This window comes from Barbus barbus (assembly GCF_936440315.1).
Source record: "Barbus barbus genome assembly, chromosome: 4".
Classification (NCBI taxonomy): Eukaryota; Metazoa; Chordata; class Actinopteri; order Cypriniformes; family Cyprinidae; genus Barbus; species Barbus barbus.
This window is the reverse complement of record NC_136732.1, coordinates 11,105,256-11,131,103: the sequence shown is the minus strand read 5'-3', so window position 1 is coordinate 11,131,103 and position 25,848 is coordinate 11,105,256. Positions and strand designations below refer to the sequence as shown.

The window sequence follows — 25,848 nt, the reverse complement described above, 5'->3', positions numbered from 1 at the left end:
CAGCTCAACCTGCCGTTCGTATTCAATGACTAACGCAGTCAAATTTAGGTGGCTTGACCAACAAGCTCTAGCCCTCATGAATCAGTAATACTGAGCTGAGGTTTTATCATTTACCAACTAATCTTTTATACTTTTTTGAGAATTTCCCACAATCAGTATAACCCTAGACATGTCATAGAATTCACTTTTTAAGTCTGACATCAGGCGTCACTGTTTCAAATCAAAATGTCAAATTCGAACAACAAACGGTGCTAATATACACTCACTAACTTTTAACTCCATGCCAAAATCAAAGTGTACAAGTGTTTTATTTTTTTTTAATCTTAGAAGTATTCTCAATTGAAACAAGCAGAAGAGTAATCCTTATGGCACAACAAGTGGATTGTAAAACCATGACGTTCAGACCTGAGAAAAAGTTATGCTAGAAGATTTTACTCCGTTTTTTAATATTGCTGGAAATGTCTTTCTGTGAGTGCAGTCAAAATCCTTAATTAAAAGTCTCAGAAATAATTGGTTTAAAGCGCCTTTCTTTTTAATTATTAGGACACTTTGGTGTATATGACCCTCTAACGCTTGCACTCTCTATTCTGTTGTCTACTTGTTTTCTTTTAATTTAAAAAAAAAAAAATTACCCTTTAAGACTAGTCTCATGTAGCTAGACCTTCAGACTGATGGCAGAAGGTCTGGGAACCTTGGCCGCTTTGAATGGCCAAGGCCCACCCAAGAGGTCATATGACTGGCGGGTAAAGAAAGCTATCACGTTTCATTTTGTGCCTCATGTTTCCGGGCATGGAAATGTCGCCACAATAACAGACTTCTAAAAAATGATATGCCGCAAACTTAAAATTTCACATTCTTTTGAAAATACAGCGTGTAGTTGATCCTGATAAGCGTTCATCATCACAGTTGTAAACACGATGGCTTTCTTCTAACATGAGAGGGTTTGGCGTCACTGCATCTTTGTTAAAGAACGTGACGCGCGTCTCTCGGAAATCCTGTATAATTCAACCAATCCGATGACGACTTCAATATTTTAGATCAGAGGTGCCCAAATTTTTTTTTCTATGAAGGGACAAAAATTAAACTGGTAAATGTAATGAGTAAATGTTATGTTATGCAACTATATTATATTAAAATGTTTTTTTTATTATTATTAAATGCACTTATTCTTTAAAAAAATATATTTTGAGAATTCAGAGAAAAATGCATTGGCACTTGTTGATATATAAGGCAATTTTGGGTCATTTGCCAAATTATCTCTGTTGTTTTATACGAAGGACTTTGTTTGGAAATCATTCATTACGTTCTCAATCAAATTATAATCTCTGTGTGCCCTTTGTCAGAACTGAGCTTGGTAAAACCTCTTTTAAATATGCTGCCGCCTCCGATTGGAACCTTCTCCAAAAGGAGATGAAGTTACAAAACTTGGTGTCTTATAATTATTTTAAGTCCTTGCTATGTAATCTAGAGAGCAACTTAACAGTGTGTAATTGTTTTTAACTGGTTATATGTTGTTTTTGAATGTTTGTCGTAACTATGTTGTTTATTTGTATATGCAAACTCGGCTGCCTATCTTGGCCAGGACACTCCTGGAAAAGAGATTTTAATCTCATTGATTCTTTTCCTGGTTAAATAAAGGTGTGTGTGTGTGTGTATATATATATATATATATATATATATATATATATATATATATATATATATATCAGTGCCCAAGCCAGGCCTTGGCTTCAACCTCAAATTGCATTTGTTCTTTATTAAAGGACAATACTAACAGTATTTTTGAGTGAGCAATAAAATCACAGAGAACTGTTTACAGCAGTCCACTGAACACTGGGCCAGTAATTGTCCAGAGACATGGCTCCGGATAGGATGGTTTACACTTTGCTTGGCCTAATCTTTCTTTTATGGCATTGCTGCAGGCACACATAAACAAACTCACATGTCTCGAGTGGAGCTGATAAGACATGCGGGCTGAATCAGGGTCAGAGAGCAGATAAAATTAAAGTGGGTCAGCTGAGGCAGAGGAGGGAACCCACACCTGCTGCTCTCATGTGGCCTTGTGACTCGGGGCCAAGGGTGGCTTAATGTTCTGGATCTCTGCCCCCGCCCCTCATCTTTCACATGGCCTCACCTTGACTTTTTATTTTTCTCAGAGGCTGAGTTTCACAACACGGTCTGTTTAACACTACATGTTCCTACACATGGCTGGGGCTGCAGCTTTTGATGGAGACCGCTGACATCAGTATGGTCCATTAATTGGTTAGTGAGGTTAGTTTATCTAGTAGGTGTTTTGTCTTTGATATATTTTAGTAGATTCTTTCAAAGAAACATAAAAGGAGTATAGAAATTCACATCCATATCAGTCATTCTAGCAGTACGCCATGCAGTGTGTGCTTTAATGTTACACTCCAGTACCTCTCGGTATGCTAAAACCCTTTCCAACATATTGTCTTTAAATTCCTCCTCAAAAGCACCATGGCCACCCTCAGCAAAATACAGGTTTTATTTAAAATTAAAAAAAAAATAATCAACATTTGTTTTCAAGACAACTATTGTCAGACCTCAAATTGGCCACAACAAGCCAGAAGGATGCATACTATATGATTACCATAACAGTTATCAGCCCATAATAGAGACTTTTCTTTCTTTTGTTTCTATTTTTTTTATTTTGGTGGATATTAGATATTTATTTATTCATGCTTATCTTTATTTTTGCATTTAAATGAAATCTGTTAAAGCATTTAAAAAAAAAATTAATTGGTAGCATTTAAAATGATTTAATTAGACACAGTAGTATAGAATAAAGGTTTTTTATTTTTATTTATTTATTTATTTTTTTTAATCATAGACTCACCCTCATGCCATTGTAAACTCAGATGTTTATTGAAAGTCCATGCCCCAAAAAAAAATAAAAATCAATAAAAAAATTGCATGATCAGATCTTAAACCAAATCCAAGTCCTCTGAAGAGACCGGATTGCTTAATATGATAAACAGATTTAATTTAATATTTTATTCGCATATAAGCATTGATCAACAAGCATACATAAAGCAACTATGAACAATTCCTTTAATATTGGTAATCGGCCATAACATGTATTTATTTGTCAGCTTATCAGACAGTTCTATTATCAGTTTTATTTTATTTTTACTCCTATCAGAGTTTTATCATTAGTGCATCCCAGTCTTCACGGTATGCACATGCAGTATAATCCAAAGTTTTATGAAGACTGATCATTTTAAAGACTATTTATTTTGTTGTGAATTTGTCAAGTTCGATTCACTACATTCTCTGTTAAAGTTACTATGCTTTTGTCTCTCCATTTACAGACATTAGTTAACATGTTGTGTTTGGTACTAAGGAAGAGTGACCCAAGAAGTCATGTGAACAGAGGACTGAAGAGAGTGACAGAGCGAGTCCGAGAGATCGCATTATTGTTTCTATGGAAAACTCTCTTCTTTTCTTCCACATCTACACGCATCAATCTCTAGGGCAGGGATAAAATCTCTTCGCAGACGCCAGAGAGAACTAATTCGAGCAAGAATTCGCTGTCTGTCCGTCCTTCTCTCTGACCAACAATCAAATGCAATTCTAAGGATGTTTGAGAATTGCCTCTCAAATAAGTGTTGAATAAGTGCGTGGTGGGCGGATCCTTTATATAAAGTGCTATGATTTATGCCGTAGGTTTTGCATTTTAATCCCCGTTTGATTACAGCGGGTAGGAGCATGCTGGGAGAAATATCCGTGCACAGTATGTTTTAATTACAGTAGCCGCTTTGAGGGAGGACTGTTCTTGGAAAACAAGGCCGTGGGGGTTTATTAGACGGGGGAATTCTGCAGATTATTAGATTTAAAAACAATGGACGTGTTAATAGCCTTTTTTATTGGTTTGAGAGGCTGATAAGTGTTTTTCTCTGTCCTTAGGGGTCGTCCTGACGGAGATCTCCGACGTTCATCGGAAAGTCAACATAGAACTGGAGGAGAACGTGAGTGTTTTTATCTGTGTGTTTGTTTCTTGCTGTAAACGCATTCTTAGGCTGACCGAAAGCACACTCAAACACACCCAAGCAAGAGATCGCCATCTGCAATTTAATCGCATATCAAACATCCTATTTACCATAAACTTTATGGACTCTCTCCCATAGACAGTCTTATTAGTGTAAACAACAGGAAAGGGTAGAGGAATACAGCAGACACACCTACTGCATGTTAGATTGTAGTGTTTTTATCAGAGCAGGTTTGAACATGCCTGTTGATGCACCTAATCCCAGCGCCACATGATGACGCGGCCGTTCCTGCTGGTGCAGCTGCTGATCTGTGAAAAAACAGGACACAAAACAGAAGACCGGCCATGTTTAAATAGCTTCAGTCAAATCTGATATCATTTTCACAAACCTGATAACCCGTGAGCATTCCTGAATGTAGCTAATGTAATTGCCAATATTGTGAATCTATGCTTGTTTGACAACAGTAAGGTCTAAAACATATACTAACAAATGTTGGTTTTAGTACACTAGCATAATTATAAGTGCTTAAGATAGCCTATATAGTATGACTTAAAGGGATAGTTCACCCAAAAATGAAATTTGTGATCATTTACTCTCCCATTCCAAACCCAAAGCCTTTTTATACAGTCAGATCCATAAATATTGGGACATCGACACAATTCTAACATTTTTGGCTCTATACACCACCCCAATGGATTTCAAATGAAACGAACAAGATGTGCTTTAACTGCAGACTGTCAGCTTTAATTTGAGGGTATTTACATCCAAATCAGGTGAACGGTGTAGGAATTACAACAGTTTGCATATGTGCCTCCCACTTGTTAAGGGACCAAAAGTAATGGGACAATTGGCTTCTCAGCTGTTCCATGGCCAGGTGTGTGTTATTCCCTCATTATCCCAATTACAATGAGCAGATAAACGGTCCAGAGTTCATTTCAAGTGTGCTATTTGCATTTGGAATCTGTTGCCGTCAACTGTCAAGATGAGATCCAAAGAGCTGTCGCTATCAGTGAAGCAAGCCATCATTAGGTCAAAACACAAATATTTTCGGAATCTGTAATACTGTTAGTTTAGAGCAGCAGTGGCACAAACCTTACATTATTTGGTAAAAACCTTACATAAATTAGTTTTAATAAATTTAAGCACTGTAGGCTATATAGTGAACATAGTTTAATTAACTCTCTACATTAAAAGAATACTACAGATAATAAAGACGAATATAAACATACTCGTGTTAACCAACAGGTAAGAGTAATGTTCTGCAGGAACACGTGTTCACTTTTTGATCACGTACTGTAATTTCTTTATCCTATGAAAGGCGACTATGAAGCGTATGACATTTATATTCAGACACGCTGTTATCCCTTACAGTTCCTACTCTGATTAAATACGTGCACTACATGTTGTCTTTTAAACCTAAATTTAACGTTCAACAACGGATATTTCATTACAACGAATGTTGTTTGCGCTGAATATTAATTCTCTCTCTCTACTGTGTTCCGTCTGTCTGCCGCGCCGGAGCTCATTCAGTAAAGATTTAAACTTAACACAGACTGTCGGGACAGACTTTTATGCAAAACTGGAAATACTCGCGTGAATTTGTAACATTTATAGATAAGGATATGACTGTAAACAGAACGTTTTTGCGTTGAGGACTCACACGCATCTCTCAAAGCACCTGACATGGCAAGCCATTAGCTTATAATAAAGAATTCTCATGTTTTGGGCAGCTTGGGTCACGTACTTCTTCTGCAGCATCTCATTCTGTTTCCTGCACTATTGCACTATTTTTTTTAGATGCATTTTGTCTATAGAAATGCGTTATTCAGTGCTGTAATTTGACGCGACTGGCTGAAGTTGTACATGCACTGTGTGCAGACCCGACTAATCGATAATGAGAATCGTTGTCGATGATTTTCATTATCGATAATAATCGATTTTTATTGATTAGTTGTTGCAGCCCTAAATATGATTACTTTTTATATGATAAACCGATTTCATTTAGGATTCATTCAGATCATCCTGTCTTCAATGAGGCCCCTCGTTGTTATGATGCCTCTGTCCACTTTGCTGGTATAATTAAATGCAAATAACTTATAACGTAATCACCACTGTGTTTTTCTGGCACAAACAGAATAAGGAATGAATGAACATCTCAGTCGGGTGACTGCAAAATGGTAAAAACAATGTTTGTTTACCCCAAAAAAAAATTATTTTCAAGTAGCTGCTCTAAACATGTTTATAAAATCTAACTTGCTTAATATGATTGTTCAGATGGTTGCTCTGTCATGACAGTAATTGACCTGAATGAAAAAACTTTGTTTTTTTGTTTTGTTTTTGCTACATAGTATTTTAATTATTTTATTCTCTGCAGGGTTCCTTCAGGGTCTGGAAAAGTATGGAAAAAAGAAAGCAGAGTATGGAAAAATATTTGTGTTTCCAGACTTTTGACCCTATTTGACCCTATTTTTTTTTGTTTTTGTTTTTTTAATAGAAAATTAAGAATTTAATGAAAATCAATTTATCGTACAAGAAGTGAGGTTTCATGGTAGTGATTCTTTAGTGATCGCCAAAAAGGACTGAATGAATTCAAGGTGCACTTCTTTCTTATGCAAAATGCAGGTTAGAAGCATTTTGGGTTTCTTCACACTATATTCTTTGCACCGTATTACATAACCTCAAGGACCTTTGCAAAAATAAAAAATATACAGACTTTTATGTGCGCACAATGAACCATTAAATTTAGCATATAGGACAATGCACACTGAGCCACCTGTTGTGCCATCAGCCCATTTCGCAGTGTGGTTTCTTGGCCGCCACAGACTATGCGTTACCTACAGCCTTGAAATATGGCATACAGCCCCAATGAAAGCCAAATCTTAAACACTTTTTTACAGTACCAGTCTTTTTTATAGACCCTTGAACTTGGCAAATTGCATGCCATCAGCCCATTTCATGTCATGGTTTCTCCACCACCACAGAGGATGTGTTAAATTGGACATTAGGCCTTGATATTAGAGGTACTGCCATAAGAAAAGCTGAATTTTGAGCAGGTAGATCTTAATTCATGTGCATCCATGCTCTCGTTTTACTCGTAGTAAGATGCACAAAGGAAATAGGTTTTATAAAACTAGAAATTATAATGCGTAAGCATGCAAAACATTACCATGCACATGTTAATAGTTTCTTGAGGGCACAAAACAGTTTCTTGTGTGCATTAAGATTGTGACGGTGAGGAAATTTTCCCACCGGTTATTCGACACGTGATAACACCGGTAATACCGGTAACACCGTGGTGGAGGGGGGCGTGTCAGTTTTCCCACTTTCCCTCACTTTCCTTTGCTTAAATAGCTTGTAAATAGCTTTCGGCATTCTCCTCACGTGATAAATGAAATCTGATCTGTGATGCGTGACTGTTGTTCGTTCGGTGTGCTGCATTGAGCAGTCGCGTTCAGTTTTAATTGTAATGTCTGTTCTCTAACTGAACTAAATGACCATTTATAAATAAATAAATAAACATAAATAACCAGCCTCAAAAGATAAGTGCATTTAAAACCATTTTATTATTAATAATAATAAAAACAGATTCATATCTTAATACCTTTTGTCAAACTAACAAAAACCTACAGGGAACATGGGTTACATTTTGATGTTGGAAAAAAAATTATATAGGCTAACTGAAGTAATGAGATGAAAATATATTAAAATCTTATATTTTCAGTGCAAACAAAATGTCTCAAAATGTAACAAAAAAAACCTACTGGGAACATAGGTTAAATTTTGACTGAGTTTGAAAAAAAAAAACAAATACAACAGAAGTTGTGCGATTAATGCAACAAATGTTGCTTTATTGTAAAGTGTTATTCTAACAGTCAAAGTAATATTCAAAATCACGTTATTATTTCTCTCTCTCTCTCAGATTGTTTTCAGATTTCAGACTCCGCCAAAGAAAAAGCATTAAATATAAATCTTACTCTCTCGGCTGCTTCATATTAGCAATTGGCAGCGTGTCAGTTCCCTTAATATCATTGATACTAAAATGAATATAGCAAAGCTCTTGCTCAATTCAAATCCAATTAATATTCGATTGTATAAATTGCAAGTGCTTATATTACACTGGTTCTAGCGTGTCACACACGCACGTTTGATCTTACTGTATCTCATCTGTATGTGCGTTGATCAGTTGTAAATAAAAGTTCAAATTAAATAACGCTACAATAATGCGTGCCGAACCGTGGGGACTGATCCATACGGATCATGGATCGTCTCCGTTGCACCCTACTGTTTACATAAATTTTGTGTCATAAAAGTAGATGCAAGTGCACTATTTAACCGCAGCCACGAGCTTCAGGACAAACAAACACAAAGCGCATGTGAAAGTCTGTCAGTATGTGAGTTTCGTGCATTTAATACGTACTGCATTCCAAACGGCAGAAATGAAAGCACATCTAAAGTAAAAGACTAAAATAACAGCAAGTGGAAGCACTGTCAAGCAATGTACACGTCTCACAGCGCATATTCTGTGTAATGAAGCCCGCCGCGTTTGTCTCGATCGCACACACGTGCCATATGCAGGGAAAAAGCCAAGCTCAGATTTTAAAATAGAGAGTGCATTTTTAAAACTCGCGTGACAAGCGCATATGCGAATGACATCAATGACTAAAATCAATTATGGTCTATTACGGCATCGATGCAGAATCATCTATGTCGATGCAATAATTAATTTCAACACCCCTACACTGCAAGCAAGTTACTTGACAAACCTAAACCCATTACAGGCAAGACAGTATATACTTTATCTTCTAGTCTAGTCAGCTTTATTGATTATTGATTTTGACGATAACATTCACGTCCAGAGTCCAGAAGTCTGTGCAGTGAGCTCTGAACCTCAGGACTCAAACTGTTGTGTGAAACTGTAAATCTACGGTGACGGCTTCAGTGATTATAATGGGATGGGTGCGTTCTGATAATGTTGCACTGCTGCTTTGTGCACAATTTATTCAAAATTTGAATAAGTTTTGTTTTTCATACTTCAAATAGCACATCCGCTGTCAACCAATATAGAGACATTTTCTTCCCTGCTTGAGATTTTAAGACACTTGCTTCCATCTTGTATTTATTGACAGGGCAAAATCGACTCTGATCATTGGTTGGTTTCATACTAATGTCCTGCAGCACAGATTCTTCAGATTTTTTGTTATTAGGGCTGGGATAATACGTCGGCGGTTGGATCATGTGATTAATCGAAGCTTTACACACTATGACATTTACGGGTGCATTTCTACTATGCTAGCCTACATTGTACCCAGAACCTGTAGATCTATGAAATGATGAAACAAGAATGTCTTCTTGACTATAGTGCAGACACATCTAAAACACAACAGCGATTCCTCATTTGATGGCTGTAACAAATTAAGCTTTTTTCTGAATGAAGACATGCATTAATGAAGACGTGTCAGGAAGTGTAGGCAAACGCTGGGAGTGCGGGATCTCACTTAAAAAGTGGCAAAACAGATCAGTGAGGGAGAGGGGTAGGTGGGTGCACTTGTAGCCGTGATGAGGTATTGATGTAAGCGCCCTCGTGCATTAGGTTGATGGGTTAGTTAGTGTGTGTTGGTGTGTGGGTATCCCTCTGTTTGTCTGTGACTCATCCCCTCTATAAGCACTTTAGCTTATACAACAACTGTAAACAACCGGTTACCTCGTTTTCTGTTCTTGTATGTGTTTTGTCAATGTAGGCCTCTCACCAGCACACTCAGTATGTGTCTTTGTTTTTCTCTGTGTCTCCACAGTTCAGACGGTTTCATCGGGAGATTATTGGAGAGTTGGAGAAGAAAACTGACATGGATGTGAAATACATGACGGTGAGCTGCTGTATGTTCATTATTGATGGGAAAGCCGCTTATAGGGAAGATACTACATTAAAAAACTACATTAAATTAATCATTAAAATAACTACATTAAAGAAAATGTAAGGGGTTAAGTGGTAATTATTTTGGATCTCATTTGCAAGTTGCAACAGAAGTACTAAACTTGAACGATACACACTACCGTTTAAAAGTTTGTTGTCAGTATATATTTTTTTAAAAGAAATTAATGCTTTTGTTCAGCAAGGATGCGTTAAACTGATCAAAAGTGACAGTAAAGACATTTATAATGTTATTTTTGTTCACACAATGAATGGTAACCAGAACAGCTTTGTTACCAACAGTCTTCTAAATACCTTTTTATGTTGTGAAAAATAGTCATACAGGTTTGAAATGACATGAGTAATTGATGACAGAATTATTATTTTTTGGGGTGAACTATCCCTTTAATGCTTGTTTTTTTAATGAAATGATACTCTAAATAAGAAACTAAAACTGCCAGCAAGTGGAGGTAAATGTCTTTGAGTCATTCATTCATTCAATTCGTTCAATCGGCTGATTCTTTCAGAAAATAACTAAACGGCTCTCTTTATGAATGAGCCATTAAATCATTGGTTTACTCGATTCGTTCAAAACTAAACACCGCTGTGTTGCTCGGAGACGCACAAGTTCTGCCGTGGCTTAATTGATCATGTTTTTGTTGGCAAAATTGTGCAAAAACAGACTATTGCTTTTTAAATATAACTGATATAGCTCTCGCTGCTCGTGTGATATTGCTTATTGTGATATGACAAAAACTGAGGGAAAAAAATAAATACGAGACAAACTCAGAGGCATTTTTTTGCCCCAATATCTTGAATTTTAGGGCATAACTGCATGGATGGAGTTGTTGCCCTCCATCATATTTGTCAACAGTATTCTGTGTATGAATGTATGTGTATATGTAAATTTATGTGTCGATATATTGGTTGACGGCTAATTAAACTAACCACGTCGAAATGCTACTGAAGGGGAAAATACCATTTGAATTTAAGAAAAAAATCTTAAGTACGTCAAACTTAAACAGATACATTTATATTAATTGCAACTGTTGTTAAGAACATCTTAATTTATACAAACTAAATTGAAAACAGTGGTAATTATGTCTTTTTTAATTTATTTTTTATTTGTTTGTTTGTTGTTGTTGTTAACAACAAATCATGTGAAATGCCCTGCAGGGTCTTTGAGGAACACTTGTGGTAACAAATATGTGAATTGTTTCTTTTGTTCTGGCCTCATTTGCAAAAATGAATCAGACTTCCCAGTCCTAGAGGGAGGGGGACATATTTGCATTTGATTGTTGCCTCTGAATTCTCAGTTATAAGGCTAAGGCTATGTGGGCATTACGATGTCACCTAAAAAACAACAGTGATATATAACGTAATGTCACGCTGCAATGCTGCTAACAGGAAAAGCTTGATTATTTTGAAAACGACTACTGTCATGCCACTGAAACATTTAGTCAGTTGTGTCATCACTTCGTTCCCAATGCTGGTGTCCGCATATGATTCTTTACAGACTGGGAAATGTGCCTAAAATGGCGTTATCTTTAGAGATGGGAAGTGTAAATCAGACTCATGTCACACTTATGTGTTTCCTGTCTACATCTAACACAGAAGTCAGTGGAACTCATCTCTGCACTGATACACTGTGCATGTATGGACATGACTCCATGTCACTGATCGAATACTGTCTATACACAGGCCACGTTTAAGAGATATCAGACTGAACACAAGATGAAGCAGGACTCGCTGGAGAGATCGCAGTCAGACCTGAAGAAACTGCGAAGGAAAAGTCAAGGAAAGAATGCTTCGAAGTATGGGAGTAAAGAGAATGAGGTATGTGGGTTTGAGCCACACACTGTATATGCCTACACATGCTTTTATTTACAGTTTAAAAAAAAATCTGTTTATAATACAAAACAATTTTAAAAGCAAAGTCTTACAAGGTAACAGAATATAAAATAAAAAATGAATGGCAGACATGTAGGCCAAAGATAAGTCTTTGTCATTTATTTTATCTTTGTTATTAAAAAATAAGAACAAAGATACACATTATGAATACACATAATATATAAACAAAACAAACAGTGCTTTATTTTTCAGGTACAGTAGGTGTATTTAGCAGGAGCATTCAAGAAATTGAATGAACAAATATAAAAATAAAACACTAAATCATCCAGAATCATCGTTTAAATCATTTACTCGCTCTAAAGTTGTTTTAAACCAGGATTACTTTATTTCTTCTGTTGAAGAATGTGGGTAACCAAACAGCTGCTGGTCCCCTTTAACTTCCATAGTCCTTTTTTTTTCTACTATTGAAGACAATGGGACCAATAACTGTTTGGTTGCCCACATTCTTCAAAATATCTTATTTTTTGTTCAGCACAAGAAAGAAATTAATACAGGTTTGGGACAAGCTGAGAGTGAGTAAATAATGACAGAATTTTAATTTTGGAGTGACGAAAGCATGTTTAGTGCTTTTAGTCTGCTGTCACTTTAAGACCTGCATGCATCTAATATACAGTCAACTGTTTACTTTTACTTTAGACTTAACCAACTGTGCTTATATGTATATGTTTTGACAGTATAATCGCAATCAGACATGAAGGATAACTTAGTCCAGTAATCAGGTGCTGTTTGACGGGCTTTTTAGTGTGTGTGCACTTCAGTTGTAAAATCACATGTCAGAACAGCACGCAAAATAATGTTTAACCAGCAAGGTTTTAAAGCACATGCAAATAATGTACTTTTGTGATTGCGAACAAGTGCAGTGTCCCGTGAGAGTAACTCTAGAGCGGAGTTAGCATTTGATGTTAATGCATGTCGCGTTGTACAGCACAATACTACGATATTTCTTCAAAAGCTGATCATAGAGACATTTTAATTGTCCACAATCAAAAATTGTAATATCGCGCACTTTATTTTATTTATTTATTTTTTTACAAATGATGTTAAAAAAACTAAAACGTATGTATTTATTTTATGGTTGGAACAAGGATGCCACATGTACCTGTACTTTGGAACCGTGTCAATACTAAAGTGATTTAACGATAACAGTGTTTATATTATTTCAATTCGGCACTCGTATGCAGGCTTCTTTTGTGTGCTTGTATCCACACACATCATGAAGAGCATTCAGACCCTGTGAAAATATGGTTGTGCATGAATGGTCAGACTCACTTTTTATTTAAACTTCCCGCTTATAGAAGCATTGTTGTAGTTAGTTAGTGAACTTGCAAAAAAAGGTATGTCAAAATAATGCAATCTGTGCATTAGGCCTTATAAGGGCTGCACGATTAATCTGTGCTTTCAGTGTCAGAGTAGCTTGGTTTGCAGTAAATGCTGATCCACAAACTTCATCTCTGCATCTGCTCTGAGTTTGGCATACGTTAATGTGCAACATGCGCCAACCGTCTTACCATATTTATAATGAGAAGCACTTATGAACAGAAGAGAAGCTTTAAGGGCTCCCTGCTGTTTTCCTTCAAAATTAAAGTTCAATGGTTTAAGGTTTGAAATTGAAGAAATTAAGACAGCCATTAATATTAATATTGTAATCTTCCAATTGTAATGTAAAGCAAAGTTATTATTTTCTAACATATTTTTATTTTACAGTGAAATATTAGTTTTTTTTTTTTTTTTTAATAATTTGTATATTTGTATTTAATAATATTAATAAATTACTATTAGTAGTAGTGGTAGTAATTTATAGGCATATTATTTAAAATCACAAAAATATTAGTTAATATTTCTGTGTATATTAAATAGTGTATTAGCTGTGGTATAGATCATCATAAAATATTGGTATCATATCAGCCCTTTCTGGAATGTGGTACTGACCAATCAGGATGCAGGAATTGTTCGCTTTATAGATCTGTTTTAATTGTAGCAGTGTGTTGTAAATCCATCCTGCCACATAGTTGAATATCTATCACTTGACGTTATCAGATGCAGGCTTGTGTTCATATGCAACATATGTCTTGTAATATTGAATGGGGGTGAAACCTCACACAAACACAAGGACCTCCATAAACTTTCTTCTGTTGTGGTGGATCCATCTCTGTATAAATAAAGTCCGCTAGCAAACAACTGTACATGAAATCCGAGCCTAATCTTCTGATCCGAAAACGACAGGCGCGTTTATTCATAATAACCATCTCATGGTTATGACTCTCTGCATACAGACTGTTCATCAGGGTAGCCTGTGGAGATTGATTGCTTTTCTCTGTGTGTTTGCACCCTGATGGCTAATGTCTCACCTCACTGTGGAATTTACTGACAGATTACTCTCTGCCTCTCTTTCTCACCTGCCGATGATGGATGGAGGTGTCAGTCACGGCGGTGTCTGCGATAAGAGACATACCTATTCCCTTTTGTTCCTGACAGCACATCATTGACATCCTGACATTTTACCGCTCCCGTGTTCCTCGTAATCAGTCTCTGCTGATCTCGACAAGCTTTTGGTGTCATTTCACACCAAATTAACTCCCCGTTTAATCTGAGAAAGGTTAAACGGCTTTTTGATATTGTAGTTTCACTGGTTTGTTTTTTGTTTTTAATTGCGTTGATTTTGACAAGTTTAAAGAAGTGTCGATTAGAAATATGTTTATTATATACAATACTGAAAGATTTGAATAGTTTGAAGTAGGGATGCATGATATTGGATTTCTGCCGATATCCGATATGCCGATATTTTCCAACTCATTTTGTCCGATACCGATATATTTCCTTTTGTTTGGAAACAACACCAAGTCTCTCCTGTGCAGAAATTATAAGCAAACTATTTTTCATTTTGGATAGTTTTTAACAAGAACTTATTTATTAGAATTAAATAAAAATAATGAAGGTTTTCTTAACAGTACATTGAAGCTTTGAAAATAACTATAAATAAACTATCAATCGCTTCATTTTTTCCCCCAGAAAGATGCAGTGTTAACAAACATTTTATTTTAAGATTTATCATTTGTAGATGATCTAAAACAAGAGTTGTAAAAATTCTGAAAATCTTTTAGAGCTCATGATTTGTTTAAAAAATAAAACGCATTACACATTAATGAATAAATCAGTATATATAACATTATTTAATTTACAAGTGTCATGTTTGTGATTTGTATTTTTTATTTTTGTCCCCATTTAAGCTAGCTTCTGACCATTACATCAAAACATACTCATTATTTTATGACATCAGTTATTGATTTACTTGATCAGAAACAGTCTAAATGTTATTTTTGTAGTCTATTTTACTTTTAATTTAATTAGAAGTAAGCCAACAGCGCCCCCAACAGATTAAAACTCCTTACCGAACGGGCGTTAGGACCTGGGGGCGGCTGCCGCTGCTGTTGCTGCATGTGCTATTACTGGTCACGCTATCACACACCGAACGCGTCATTCTGTATGTGCTTTCACAGATTTAATGCAGGATCCAAAATAGAGAATGGGAATCTACGTCACGCCGCGTTGAATTCCGCCATGTTTTAGGTCACGCTCATGAGCGTACAGTGTAAACGCACGCAAATGACCACAGAAAAAAGCCGACCATTTACTATTAATAATTTTTGAAAACCATCTTGCATACTCTTAGAATAAAACGGACAAATATTTAAATCTCTTTTAAATAAAAAAATCTCTCCGTGGTTTGTCTGAAAGGCTGCAAATATTCAGTCTCCTTCACTACAGTGGTACTGATATAGGCTAACTGCTAAAACACTTTGGTTAGAGTAGCAAAACCATGCCTATTTTTTTAAAGGGGAGAATACATAGCTAGATCTTAAACAGTGGATCGTTTAGCATTGTTATATATCACAATATTGCCCAGTAAATCTGCTCAATGTAAAGAGTTAAGCTATTATAGAGGTAACAGAACTTACGGTAAGTGACAAAGAGCTGCCAAAGAAATTTCCATATGATTTTCTTTTATTTGTAGTGTGAGTGCCTACAGTTTAATGCAAATCACTGTATATATTAAATCTACAGAGATCAATTATTAAGTCATATCTTATTTGAGTTGTTACCGAGTTTCAGTTTAACTTTCATCCGAGTTCCGTAGTGAATGTAGACATTTTATAGGCTATTATTTTATGTTTATGTGATTCAACTTAAGATTGCATTGGAATGATTAACACTTACTGTATCAACATAGCGTTAATCAAAAACAGAGGTATTTTATGCAGGGCTATGGCATCTATTAATGTCTGCAGGAAATACTTCTGCTTTCTAAGGCTGAAAAAAGCATGTTTTTCACACCGGCCGTGCAAAGGGCTTTGGCAAATGATGTAAAGTGAGCCTTAACCACTCCAACGCGATCTTAAGTAGAATAATAGAAACATTAAATAATATCAACGTCTATATTCACTATATTATCCAGTCTCCGCGGTAGCTCCCGTTACCTAAATTCCCAGAATGCATTGCCGCTGTGACGACACATTCCCAGACTCTATAGTGAATCTAATCGTCATTCAGACAAAACTTTACTTCAAGAATGAGCCACACTGCTGACGTGATCTAATCACTAGCACACCCTGAGCACATGCGAGTTAACCCATTCCTCTTATCGGCAAGACATTACTCCAGTCTTCAGTGTCACATGATCCTTTAGAAATCAGTCTGATATGCTGATTTGCTGCTCAAGAATGTTTTTTTATTTATATCAATGTTGAAAACATGCTGCTTAATATTTTGTGGAAACATTTTTTTCAAGATTCTTTTAAAGTTCAAAAGAACAGCATTTATAAAAAAAATAAAATAAAAGTTTTAAAAATAGTCTTTGCTGTAACTTTTGGTAAATTCAAAGTGTGAAATAGTTTTATAATTTAAAATAATAGATTTCTGTTATTTCTATTTTAAATAAATGCTGTTCTTTTTATCATTTATTCATTAAATAATCCTGAAAATAAAATATCACGGGTTCCAAAAATGATTAAGCAGAACAACATTGATAATAGATCAGCATATTTGAATGATTATTGAAGGATCATGTAACACTGAAGACTGGAGTAATGGCTGATGAAAATTCAGATTTGCATCACAGAAATTAATTCTATTTTAAAGTCTATTAAACTAGAAAACCATTATTTTAAAGTAATATTTTTTTTCACAATATTACTGTCTTTTCTGTATTTCTAATCAAATAAATGCAGCCTTGATTTCTTTCCAATATTTTATACTATACTTTCCAATATGTTGACTACATGTTTTTATGCTTATTAGAGTATCATGTTGTTCATTTAGCATGTATTGGTTTATGTTCATGTCAGGCTGTATTGGAATCGGTTGTGTGGTGTGTTGCTGTTAAAATTATTCACGGATGAGGTTATGATGGTTATGAAGACAGCATGGCCGCTCACTAGGGTTTAGAACAGATCTACTGTGCATCCCGCGTGCATCTGTCTTTTTTGAGGTTTTCCCATTTAGGCAGGAATGGAGTATTTTTCTTCTCTTCTCCTCCGTGTGTGGCATGTAATCTGTTTCTTTTACCTTTCTTCAAGGAGGAGAATGAAGGTGTCCATAGCAACAGACTTTATCACGGGTCTGTGATGATAAACAGGACAAATAGCACTCTTACGCCCCTGTCTATCTCCCGTAGTTCCATCACGGCTCTCTGGGACGTGTTCGCTTGGATAGATAGGCGGGTGCTTTTAACTCTGTGTGTGTTCATCTGTAACGTTACAGAAAATGCAGCTGTTATCTTCGCTGACCAGACTGTGTGTCTGTGTGCCAGCCAGACAGTGTATGTAAGAGAGAGCCCCTCATATGTCCCCAATGTGTGCGTGTTTTGTTTTTAATCTGCCTACTTCACACATACAACTACATCTTTTCAAATCAACTAGTATGTGTTCCACTGTATAATTCAGCTGGTCACATCCGCTAAAAGAGACACCGAGCAGACATGTTTCTCTAATTTGATTTAAAGTGCTTCCATTAAAAATATCAAAGCAAAAAGAGTATTTGAAAGCTATAAAAATCAAGATTAGTTGATTACACTATTCTGACCCTGCCCAGGTGTATTTGTGGATTATGTTGGTCTGTTTAAACACACATGATTCAGACTGACTGGAATATGCTAGCACACAAAAGAGGAAGTGGATTAAAATCAGTCATAAGGACCTTGGGTCTTTCCCTCCCCTTAATGACGTGGGGTTGCCCCTGGGCGAGTGTCACCCTGCCCCTTCCCGCACCACCAGCCTTGATTGTTTTCATTTGCCATTTATAGCAGTACCTGTGCTTGAAAAATAAGAGAATAACAGCTTGGCCCTTCCTCTTCATTAACAATTGATCCAGAGGTTTACTGCAGACAGGAAATGCCGTGCCAGGTGTGGAGTGTAGATTACGGTCCCCAACCTGATGTTTACTGTTTTGTGTAGAATATTTACCGTTTACCGTTTTGACCTCGAGTCACCTGATTAAAAATGAAGGGGGAGTTATGATGATTTTCATTTAAACGTTTTGCTTTTCTACTATACTTTTGGGCCTCATCTGCTAAACTTTCAAAAAAAACATCACCTATGGACTTCATAAATATTTTATTTGTGTAATGTTGTTGCCACATCCTACTACTTTAGTTCTGGTCTTGTGTTTTTAGAAGTCCTAGAGGTGACTTTTAGCCTATATACTAAATGTTATATGTTTCCTAATAGGTTGTTTACCTTGAGGTCAGTGAGTTTTTATACCAAGTCACCTGTTTTTCACAGAATCTAGGCCAACCCATTCACTGTCCCAGCTTCTCAAATGTCAAAGCATTTAAAAAAAATTATTTACAATACACTACTATTCAGAAGTTTGGGGTCAGTACAGTTTTAAATTTTTTGAAGAAATTGTGTAGATTTTTATTACTGACGTTCATAGACATTAAATTGTTAAAAAAGGACAGTATACACAAGGGGTGGCGAACGTCGGTCCTGGAGAGCCACAGCTCTGCAGAGTTTTGCTTCAACCCTAATCAAACACACCTGAACAAGCTCATCTAGATCTGAAGGGGTACCAGAAAGCTACAGGCAGATGAGTTTTAATTAGGTTTGCAGCTGAACTCTGCAGGGCTGCAGCTCTCCAGGACTGGCGTTCGGCACCCCTGATATAGACATTTATGTTACAAAAGATCAAATAAATGTTTCCACAACAATATAAAGCAGCACAACGGTTTTCAACATTAATAATGTTTATAAATGTTTCTTGAGCAGCAAATCAGTATATTAGAATGATTTCTGAAGGATCATGTGACACTGAAGACTGGAGTAATGATGCTGAAAATGCAGCTTTGATCACAGGAATAAATTTAATGTTACAATATAATACAACAGAAAACAGTTATTTTAAATTATAATAATATTTCCCAAAATATATATATTTTTTTTTTTATGTATATTTGTTTTAATGCAATAAATGCAGTCTTATACCAACCTGTGAGTTGTTGATCTCACATTAAAGACTTTTTCTGCGAGGTCTGTAGCACCTGATTTATAATTCAAATGTGTATATATTTAATAACCTTAATTTTGATATTTTAATATGTATTTAAATGTAAATGGGTGCAGTCACCAACAAAATATTTAGAATGTGTTTTATAGTTATTGATCAGTGGAATGAATCAAAAAGCCAGCCTATTCACCTATTAAATTCCTTTGTAATTTTGACCATTGATCTTTATTATGCTGAGAGAGGCTTTATGTAAGAGGCTCAAATATTATTTAAAAAAAGTTGCAACGTTGAATCACACTTCAGTATCCTGTTTCATCAGTCTACTGTATGTAGATGGAGTGATTTTAAAAAAAGAAATGCGCAGACAAAACAAGACCGAAAGCTAAAAGTTGAGTGAAAGCAAAACCATTGTGACTAATAACACCAAAAGCCAAATTAATTTTTTCCCATGACAACCAGTGAGGGAAGGAGAGAGGGATGTGGTGCGTTCTTTGGCTTTCATTCATCTGTGAGATCAGTGTCATCTGCGTGGAGCGGAGATCTGATGAAACCCATTGTGAGATGAGTGCTCTCTTACGTCACCTGTATTATGCCAGTGCGAGGGTGTGTCCGTACACCTGCATGCAACTGCTTCCATAGGCCACATACTTGACATGTGTGGCGTAATGAAACCACAGAGTGAGGAACGGACCAAAAGTCAAGTCATTATTCACTGTAAATCAGCATTAGCCTTCAAATTTCAGTCACGCTTGTGCACATTCAAACTTGTCGACTTCACAACTCCGATTTCAACCTGTAGTTGTCTGGCCTTTCCCTTGGCAATTCCACGTTGACGTCATAATTATAAAAGCTGACTGTACTGTGAATCTTTAACCATTATCATTCATTGTACATGCTGAACAGCTTGTTAACTGATAAACAAAGGTCTGAGTATCGAGGGGCCTTTGAAATACATTTGATTTTTTTCCCCCCAAATTCTGTTAAATTTTTTTCCAAATTGCATTTTTTTTTTCATTTAAATTTCTCTGGATTCCGTTTTTATTTCCGACTACTATTTTAAAATTACATTTTATTCATCTAAAAGCATTTCTAATTAATTGAAATCATGAAACTTATTTACAATATTAAACAATTTATTAAAAGTTTAACAAAAACAATATGTTTAAGGTCCTATGAAATATAGGGATGCACGATATAAGAATTTTGCCGATATCCAATATGCCAATATTTTTTCAAATCATTTTGGTGAGTGCTGATACCGAGATATATATATCCCTTTGTTTTGAAACAACACCAAGTCTCTACTGTGCGGAAATTATAAGCAAATTACATTTAATTTTGGTTAGTATTGAGCAAAAACGTATTTGTTAGGAGTAATAAACTTTATTAAAGTTTTTTTTTTCTTTTTTTTTTAATGAGAGTACATTGAAAGCCTTGAAAATATCTGTAATAAAGTCAATATCTGCTGTTTTTTTTCAGACATATGCAGTTGATTTAGCATGAATAGATGGTCTAAAGCAAAAGAGCTGTAAAAATTATAAAAATCTTTTCATAATCTATTTGAAAAATATAATATTACATATTACTGAATAAATCTGTATATATTAAATTATTTAATTTACAAGTGTCATTTGTGTATCAAGTTGTGATTTTTATTCATGTAAATACTGTGATGCCGCTTTATTCAGAAACACAAGTATCTTAATGATATTTGTGTATTTTACTTTTATTTTATTACAAGTAGGCGAACAGCGCCCCCTAAGTAAATAAAACGCCTTACCGGCTGGGCATTAGGACCTGGATGAGACTGCTGCTGCTGCAAGTGCTAGAAACTGTTGAATCTCTCACACACCGGACGTCTTCTGTACATGCATTCTCAAATTAAATGCGGCGATGCAAACAGTGAATCTAATCATCATTCAGGCAAAAGTTCTTCAGGAATGACCACACTGCTGATGTTATTTTTTCACTATCACACCCTGAGCACATGTGAGCTATCCGTCTTATTGGCCGATTCAGATAACATTCCGATAATATCGTGCATCCCTAATGAAATATGTTTTCTTAAATTCCATTATATTTTTACCAATTTCTGTTTTCCATTAATGCTTTCATTGAATATTAATTGATTGATTGATCTTTTCAATCTAATTAATAGATTTTTTTTCCCCAGATATACTGTAGTGTATTTATGTTTTTCTGCTAAACAAATTCTGGTAAATAATTTTCTTTTAAATATTACTTTAAAAATAACGTTTTAGTAATATTTTTATTATTATTATTATTAGTAGTAGTAGTAGTAGTATCATTACATTAAAGCTGCAGTCCGTAAGTTTTGCCTCTTTGTCGCCATCTCTGTTTAAAAACCTGGAATTGCAGCTTTTTGTGGAATTATCTTTCGTGTGTGGGGTTGTGAGTCAGTACGGCTCCAGCACCGATGAATCTAATGTTTTGACGAGTATGTGTGTCAGTCAGTCACCGCACCGGTGTGGATATTTCTTGTACTTTGCAATCACAGATTCTAGCCTATGTCTTGGAATATATGACCCAAATAAGAATTTTCACCATATATTGTCATCTGAACAAGTAACAAGTCTGCCACATTTGTTCTGACCGAGGAAAAAAGCATTACAATAAATCACGCTATAAATGGTGATTTTAATCTAAAGATCTGTTAGCTCATATCACATTAAATCGTGCAAATTATTATTATTGTTATACTTTATTCTCAAATTATTAATGTTAACAACATCAGCATTGCGTGACTGAGTATAGTGTGTATTAACGTGTAGATTTCAATTTCTGTACAGTCTAATCTCTAATTGTCATGCCATTTGAATTTCATATTTAGAAATTTAACCCAAAAAGCAAACTATGCTCCCTTCGAACTGGTTTTCTTTAAAATACAAATCTTGTGTCAGTCTATCTGTAATCAGAAGCATATTTAAAACTGGAATATAATTTAATTTCATTCACATGTGTTTCATAAACACACAATCTTTTCTGGATTACAATCTGCCATCAAAATTATAAATTTAATTATCCTAGCTGCTGTGAGAAAAGGCTATAAACGATGCGCCACATGCAGGATCCTCACATGCGATATCCTACTAGCCGGGACAACTTCTTTATGTTTACAGACGTGACGTAATGATGCAGTGCCGAAAACCTACCCGTACCACTCAAATTAGAAAACGTTATTATAAGATAACCGCTGTGAATCGGGCTAAAGTAAGGCGATTAGTTTTGAACACTGGCTGGTTATGTACTTGCTCAAATATTGTTTTTGGTTAAAAATGATCCGAAATAAGTTACGGACTGCAGCTTTAAGTAATATTTCTGTCAGTTTCTTCACGTTAAACCGAACCGTTTTATTTTTTTTAAAGAAACTGTAAAATGGTCATGAAGTGAGTCTCAGGGCAGTTCTAGAGATTATATCCATGTGTTCATCTACTTGTATATTGAGGCGGCGGAGTCTGAAAACACTGCGAGTGTCACGCATGCTTCAGTATGTGTGTAATAAACAAAACCCCATTCATTCACGCAGAGACACACAACATGGAGGTGTAGGATATCAGAGACCGAATCAGACAAATTTAAGATTCAATCAGAACATTGAAACATGAAGAGCCGAAATTCCAGAGGGGTCTCAAAGCTGTAACAGGACGACATAAATCAGATTCCTAGCTCCAGCCCGTCTGAAGAAAGCCTAACCAAGCCTATTTCACAAAACAGCTTGCAACATTAAGACAAAAGAACACATTGATAATTCCAATTCAGAAAGGAGACTGTCAAATTTGGGGCAAGTAACCAAGACTGATGGTCAAAGAGATGGCCGTCACATGTCTTCCACGATAGAAATCACGAGCTTCCTTAGATTGACTTTTCCCCCACACATAGAAGACAAAGAACCAGACTGAAATTCCTTTGTTCACAGAGACTATCTTTTCCATATGCACCTAAAGGCATCTTAAAAGGACTTATGAGCAACTAATTATTTCTATGCAGAACCCCATATTACGTATGTAACCCACACATTAGACTATCATGTTTTAATCAAATAGTATGTATGTCTTTTTAATCATTCTTGAATATCTGAAGGATTCATATGCGTGTTTGGTATGTATGAGTTAGAAATGTTTAGCTTTAAATGTTTCTTCCAATCAATTCTTTGTCAAATATATCATAGTCTTGTTATAGAAATCATGTCCAAAATTATACTTTACAAGAGCGGGAAAATTCGGACCATGTGACTGATACAGGATTTATGATGGGGAAGAAACAGAGCAGCACCCCTAGCTAAGATAATTTCTAATTGGTCAACACACCGTTTGGGACGGCTCCAAAAGCCGAGTTTAAAAACTCAGCACACCATCAAATCGCTCTCTTTCTTCTCTGGTTGCTTCAACTTTTGCCACCGCGTTTTGACGCTGCTTTTAGCGCTCTTTGAGCGTGCTCTGACCTACATGCCAGCTGCTACTTAACACCACGATGAGAAAAACCACCTAGTCTCGTTACATCCTTTTATTGTTTTACTTTAGTTTCTTTCTTTCCGTTGAGTTTCATGTTCAAACGTTACGTTTGCCGCAAAGTCCAGTTCAACTGCACTCGCTTCAAACTTCAACTAGCAACTGAAACCATCTCCAGCCAACGCCCAACGATTGGCTTGCCAAGAAATCACTACAAACGACCACAGCCAATCAGCAACCTCGGGAAACCCTCTTACTGCAACGACACGACAAAAGGGAATCCCTTTACGCAACGCAAGCAACTTCCAGATTTTTGCTGAGCTGGTGCATTTAATACAAACTTTAGCCTCATTGAGAAACTCAATGCGAGGGTTAAATAAGTGATTGAAGGTTGTTCAGGTCAATGCAATAGCACATATTGCTGTAAACTTGTGATATCACATTTTCATTCTCTTAAACTCCTCCTTTTCTTACTTTCTCTCTTTCTGCAACGTGTGAATGTGTGAATGCGTGTGTTCATGTGTTAGATTAGTTTACATGTCTTAGATTTATCAAATAAAGTCATATTTATATTGAAAAGAGAAGCATCTTGAGTTTTGTGCTTACAAGTTAATGTCTTAATCTGCCGATCTTGTTACTGTGCTATTAAATAGTGTTTTCGCTATATTTTGGATTTTAATATCCAGTGCAGAGTTGCTGTTATAAGGCTCGTTCACTCAATCGCTGCCGTCTCAGTGATCAGCCGTGAAACAGTGATTGTTCAAATTTCCTATAAAATCATAAATGATTCCCTTTGAGCTAAATTAAACTATTTCCCTTTAAATTACATAGTACCTTTACAGAGAATTCATTCAGTTGAATAGTATTTTTGCGGCTTAATATTCAGACACTAGTCCTTATCACATTTTAATTTAAGTGTACCATCTTAAGGGTATCCATCAAAATTTGGCAAGTTCCATGACGTTCTGCATTATACAGTCCATTTTTATGACTGGATTCCGCGATTCCGTCTGCGTTTTCCGCATCACGGGAATCATAGGGCCTTAGCTATCTGTAGATATAAATGCAGTTCTGCACTTGCTTCTGTCACAAGGCCTGACTTTTAATCTTACGGGTCACTTTGTCCTTTATAATGCTTTTATAAGTTCACACCGAAAAAGGTATGTCATCTTCACAATGCCATGAACACGCTGCTTATCGGACAGCTGATAAGAGCCCTTCTCTTTTCTCTGCAGTGTCTTGAGACTCTCACTCACCGTCAGATGGACATGCAAAAGTTCATCGCTGACGGCTGCCGGGAGGCTCTGCTGGAGGAGAAGAGGCGCTTCTGCTTCCTGGTGGACAAGCACTGCACCTTCTCCTACCAGATCTCTAATTTCCATGACAAGGTTTGTTACTTCAGGTGGTAAGCAAAAATGCACACTGTTTGCTATTTCATCACACGAAGAGGAGACCTTCATGATAAAGCTCTCTCAACAGTTAAACTCCTGCTTCAAATACTTTCTTGTGTTCTTGAAGGCTCGAGAACTTCTGTCGGAGAACCTATCCACCTGGCAGGACAAATGCGGTGACGCTACCGATGTCCCCGATAGTGTAATGTCCATGATTGAAGGTCTACGCACTCCAATGTCCAACACTCCTCAGGCGTCTCCAGCCCTCCAGCGCCACAGAGTGAGCACACCAGCTCCTGCACTACACGATGAGTTCAAAGGGCCTGTTGTGTTCATGAATGCTTACCTGCGTTTTCTTTACTTGTATAGGCCAACTCAGACGCTATGATTCCAGCACCTCCAGCACCGCCTCAGACGAGTCCCCTGGCCAACATGTTCAATCAAGAGTCCTCCAGGAGAGAGGAGAGAGAGTCTGGTAGGACCTTATATATTATGTGGATTTATTCTACCAGTCTCACCTCGTAATCTAACACAATTAATCTAAAGGTTCAAATTTGGCGTTTTTGCTTTCCTAAAACACATTCCTGATTTATTGTACATGATTCTCAAATGTTCCAATAGTTAAATGGCTATTTAGTCATTGTTGTAGGCTGCGGTTG

At 36.2% G+C, this 25,848-nt stretch overlaps 1 protein-coding gene across 1 annotated transcript in view; it reads left to right on the top strand.

The window, feature by feature from the left end:
- Positions 1-25,848, top strand: part of LOC306861509 (BAR/IMD domain-containing adapter protein 2-like 1) — a 70,691-nt gene that overhangs the window by 23,162 nt on the left and 21,681 nt on the right. The window contains exons 4-9 of the mRNA XM_079403797.1: positions 3,928-3,989; positions 9,803-9,874; positions 11,620-11,754; positions 25,034-25,186; positions 25,317-25,469; positions 25,559-25,664. Of these exons, the coding sequence (XP_079259923.1) occupies positions 3,928-3,989; positions 9,803-9,874; positions 11,620-11,754; positions 25,034-25,186; positions 25,317-25,469; positions 25,559-25,664 (681 nt within the window). The remainder of the gene's footprint in view (positions 1-3,927; positions 3,990-9,802; positions 9,875-11,619; positions 11,755-25,033; positions 25,187-25,316; positions 25,470-25,558; positions 25,665-25,848) is intronic.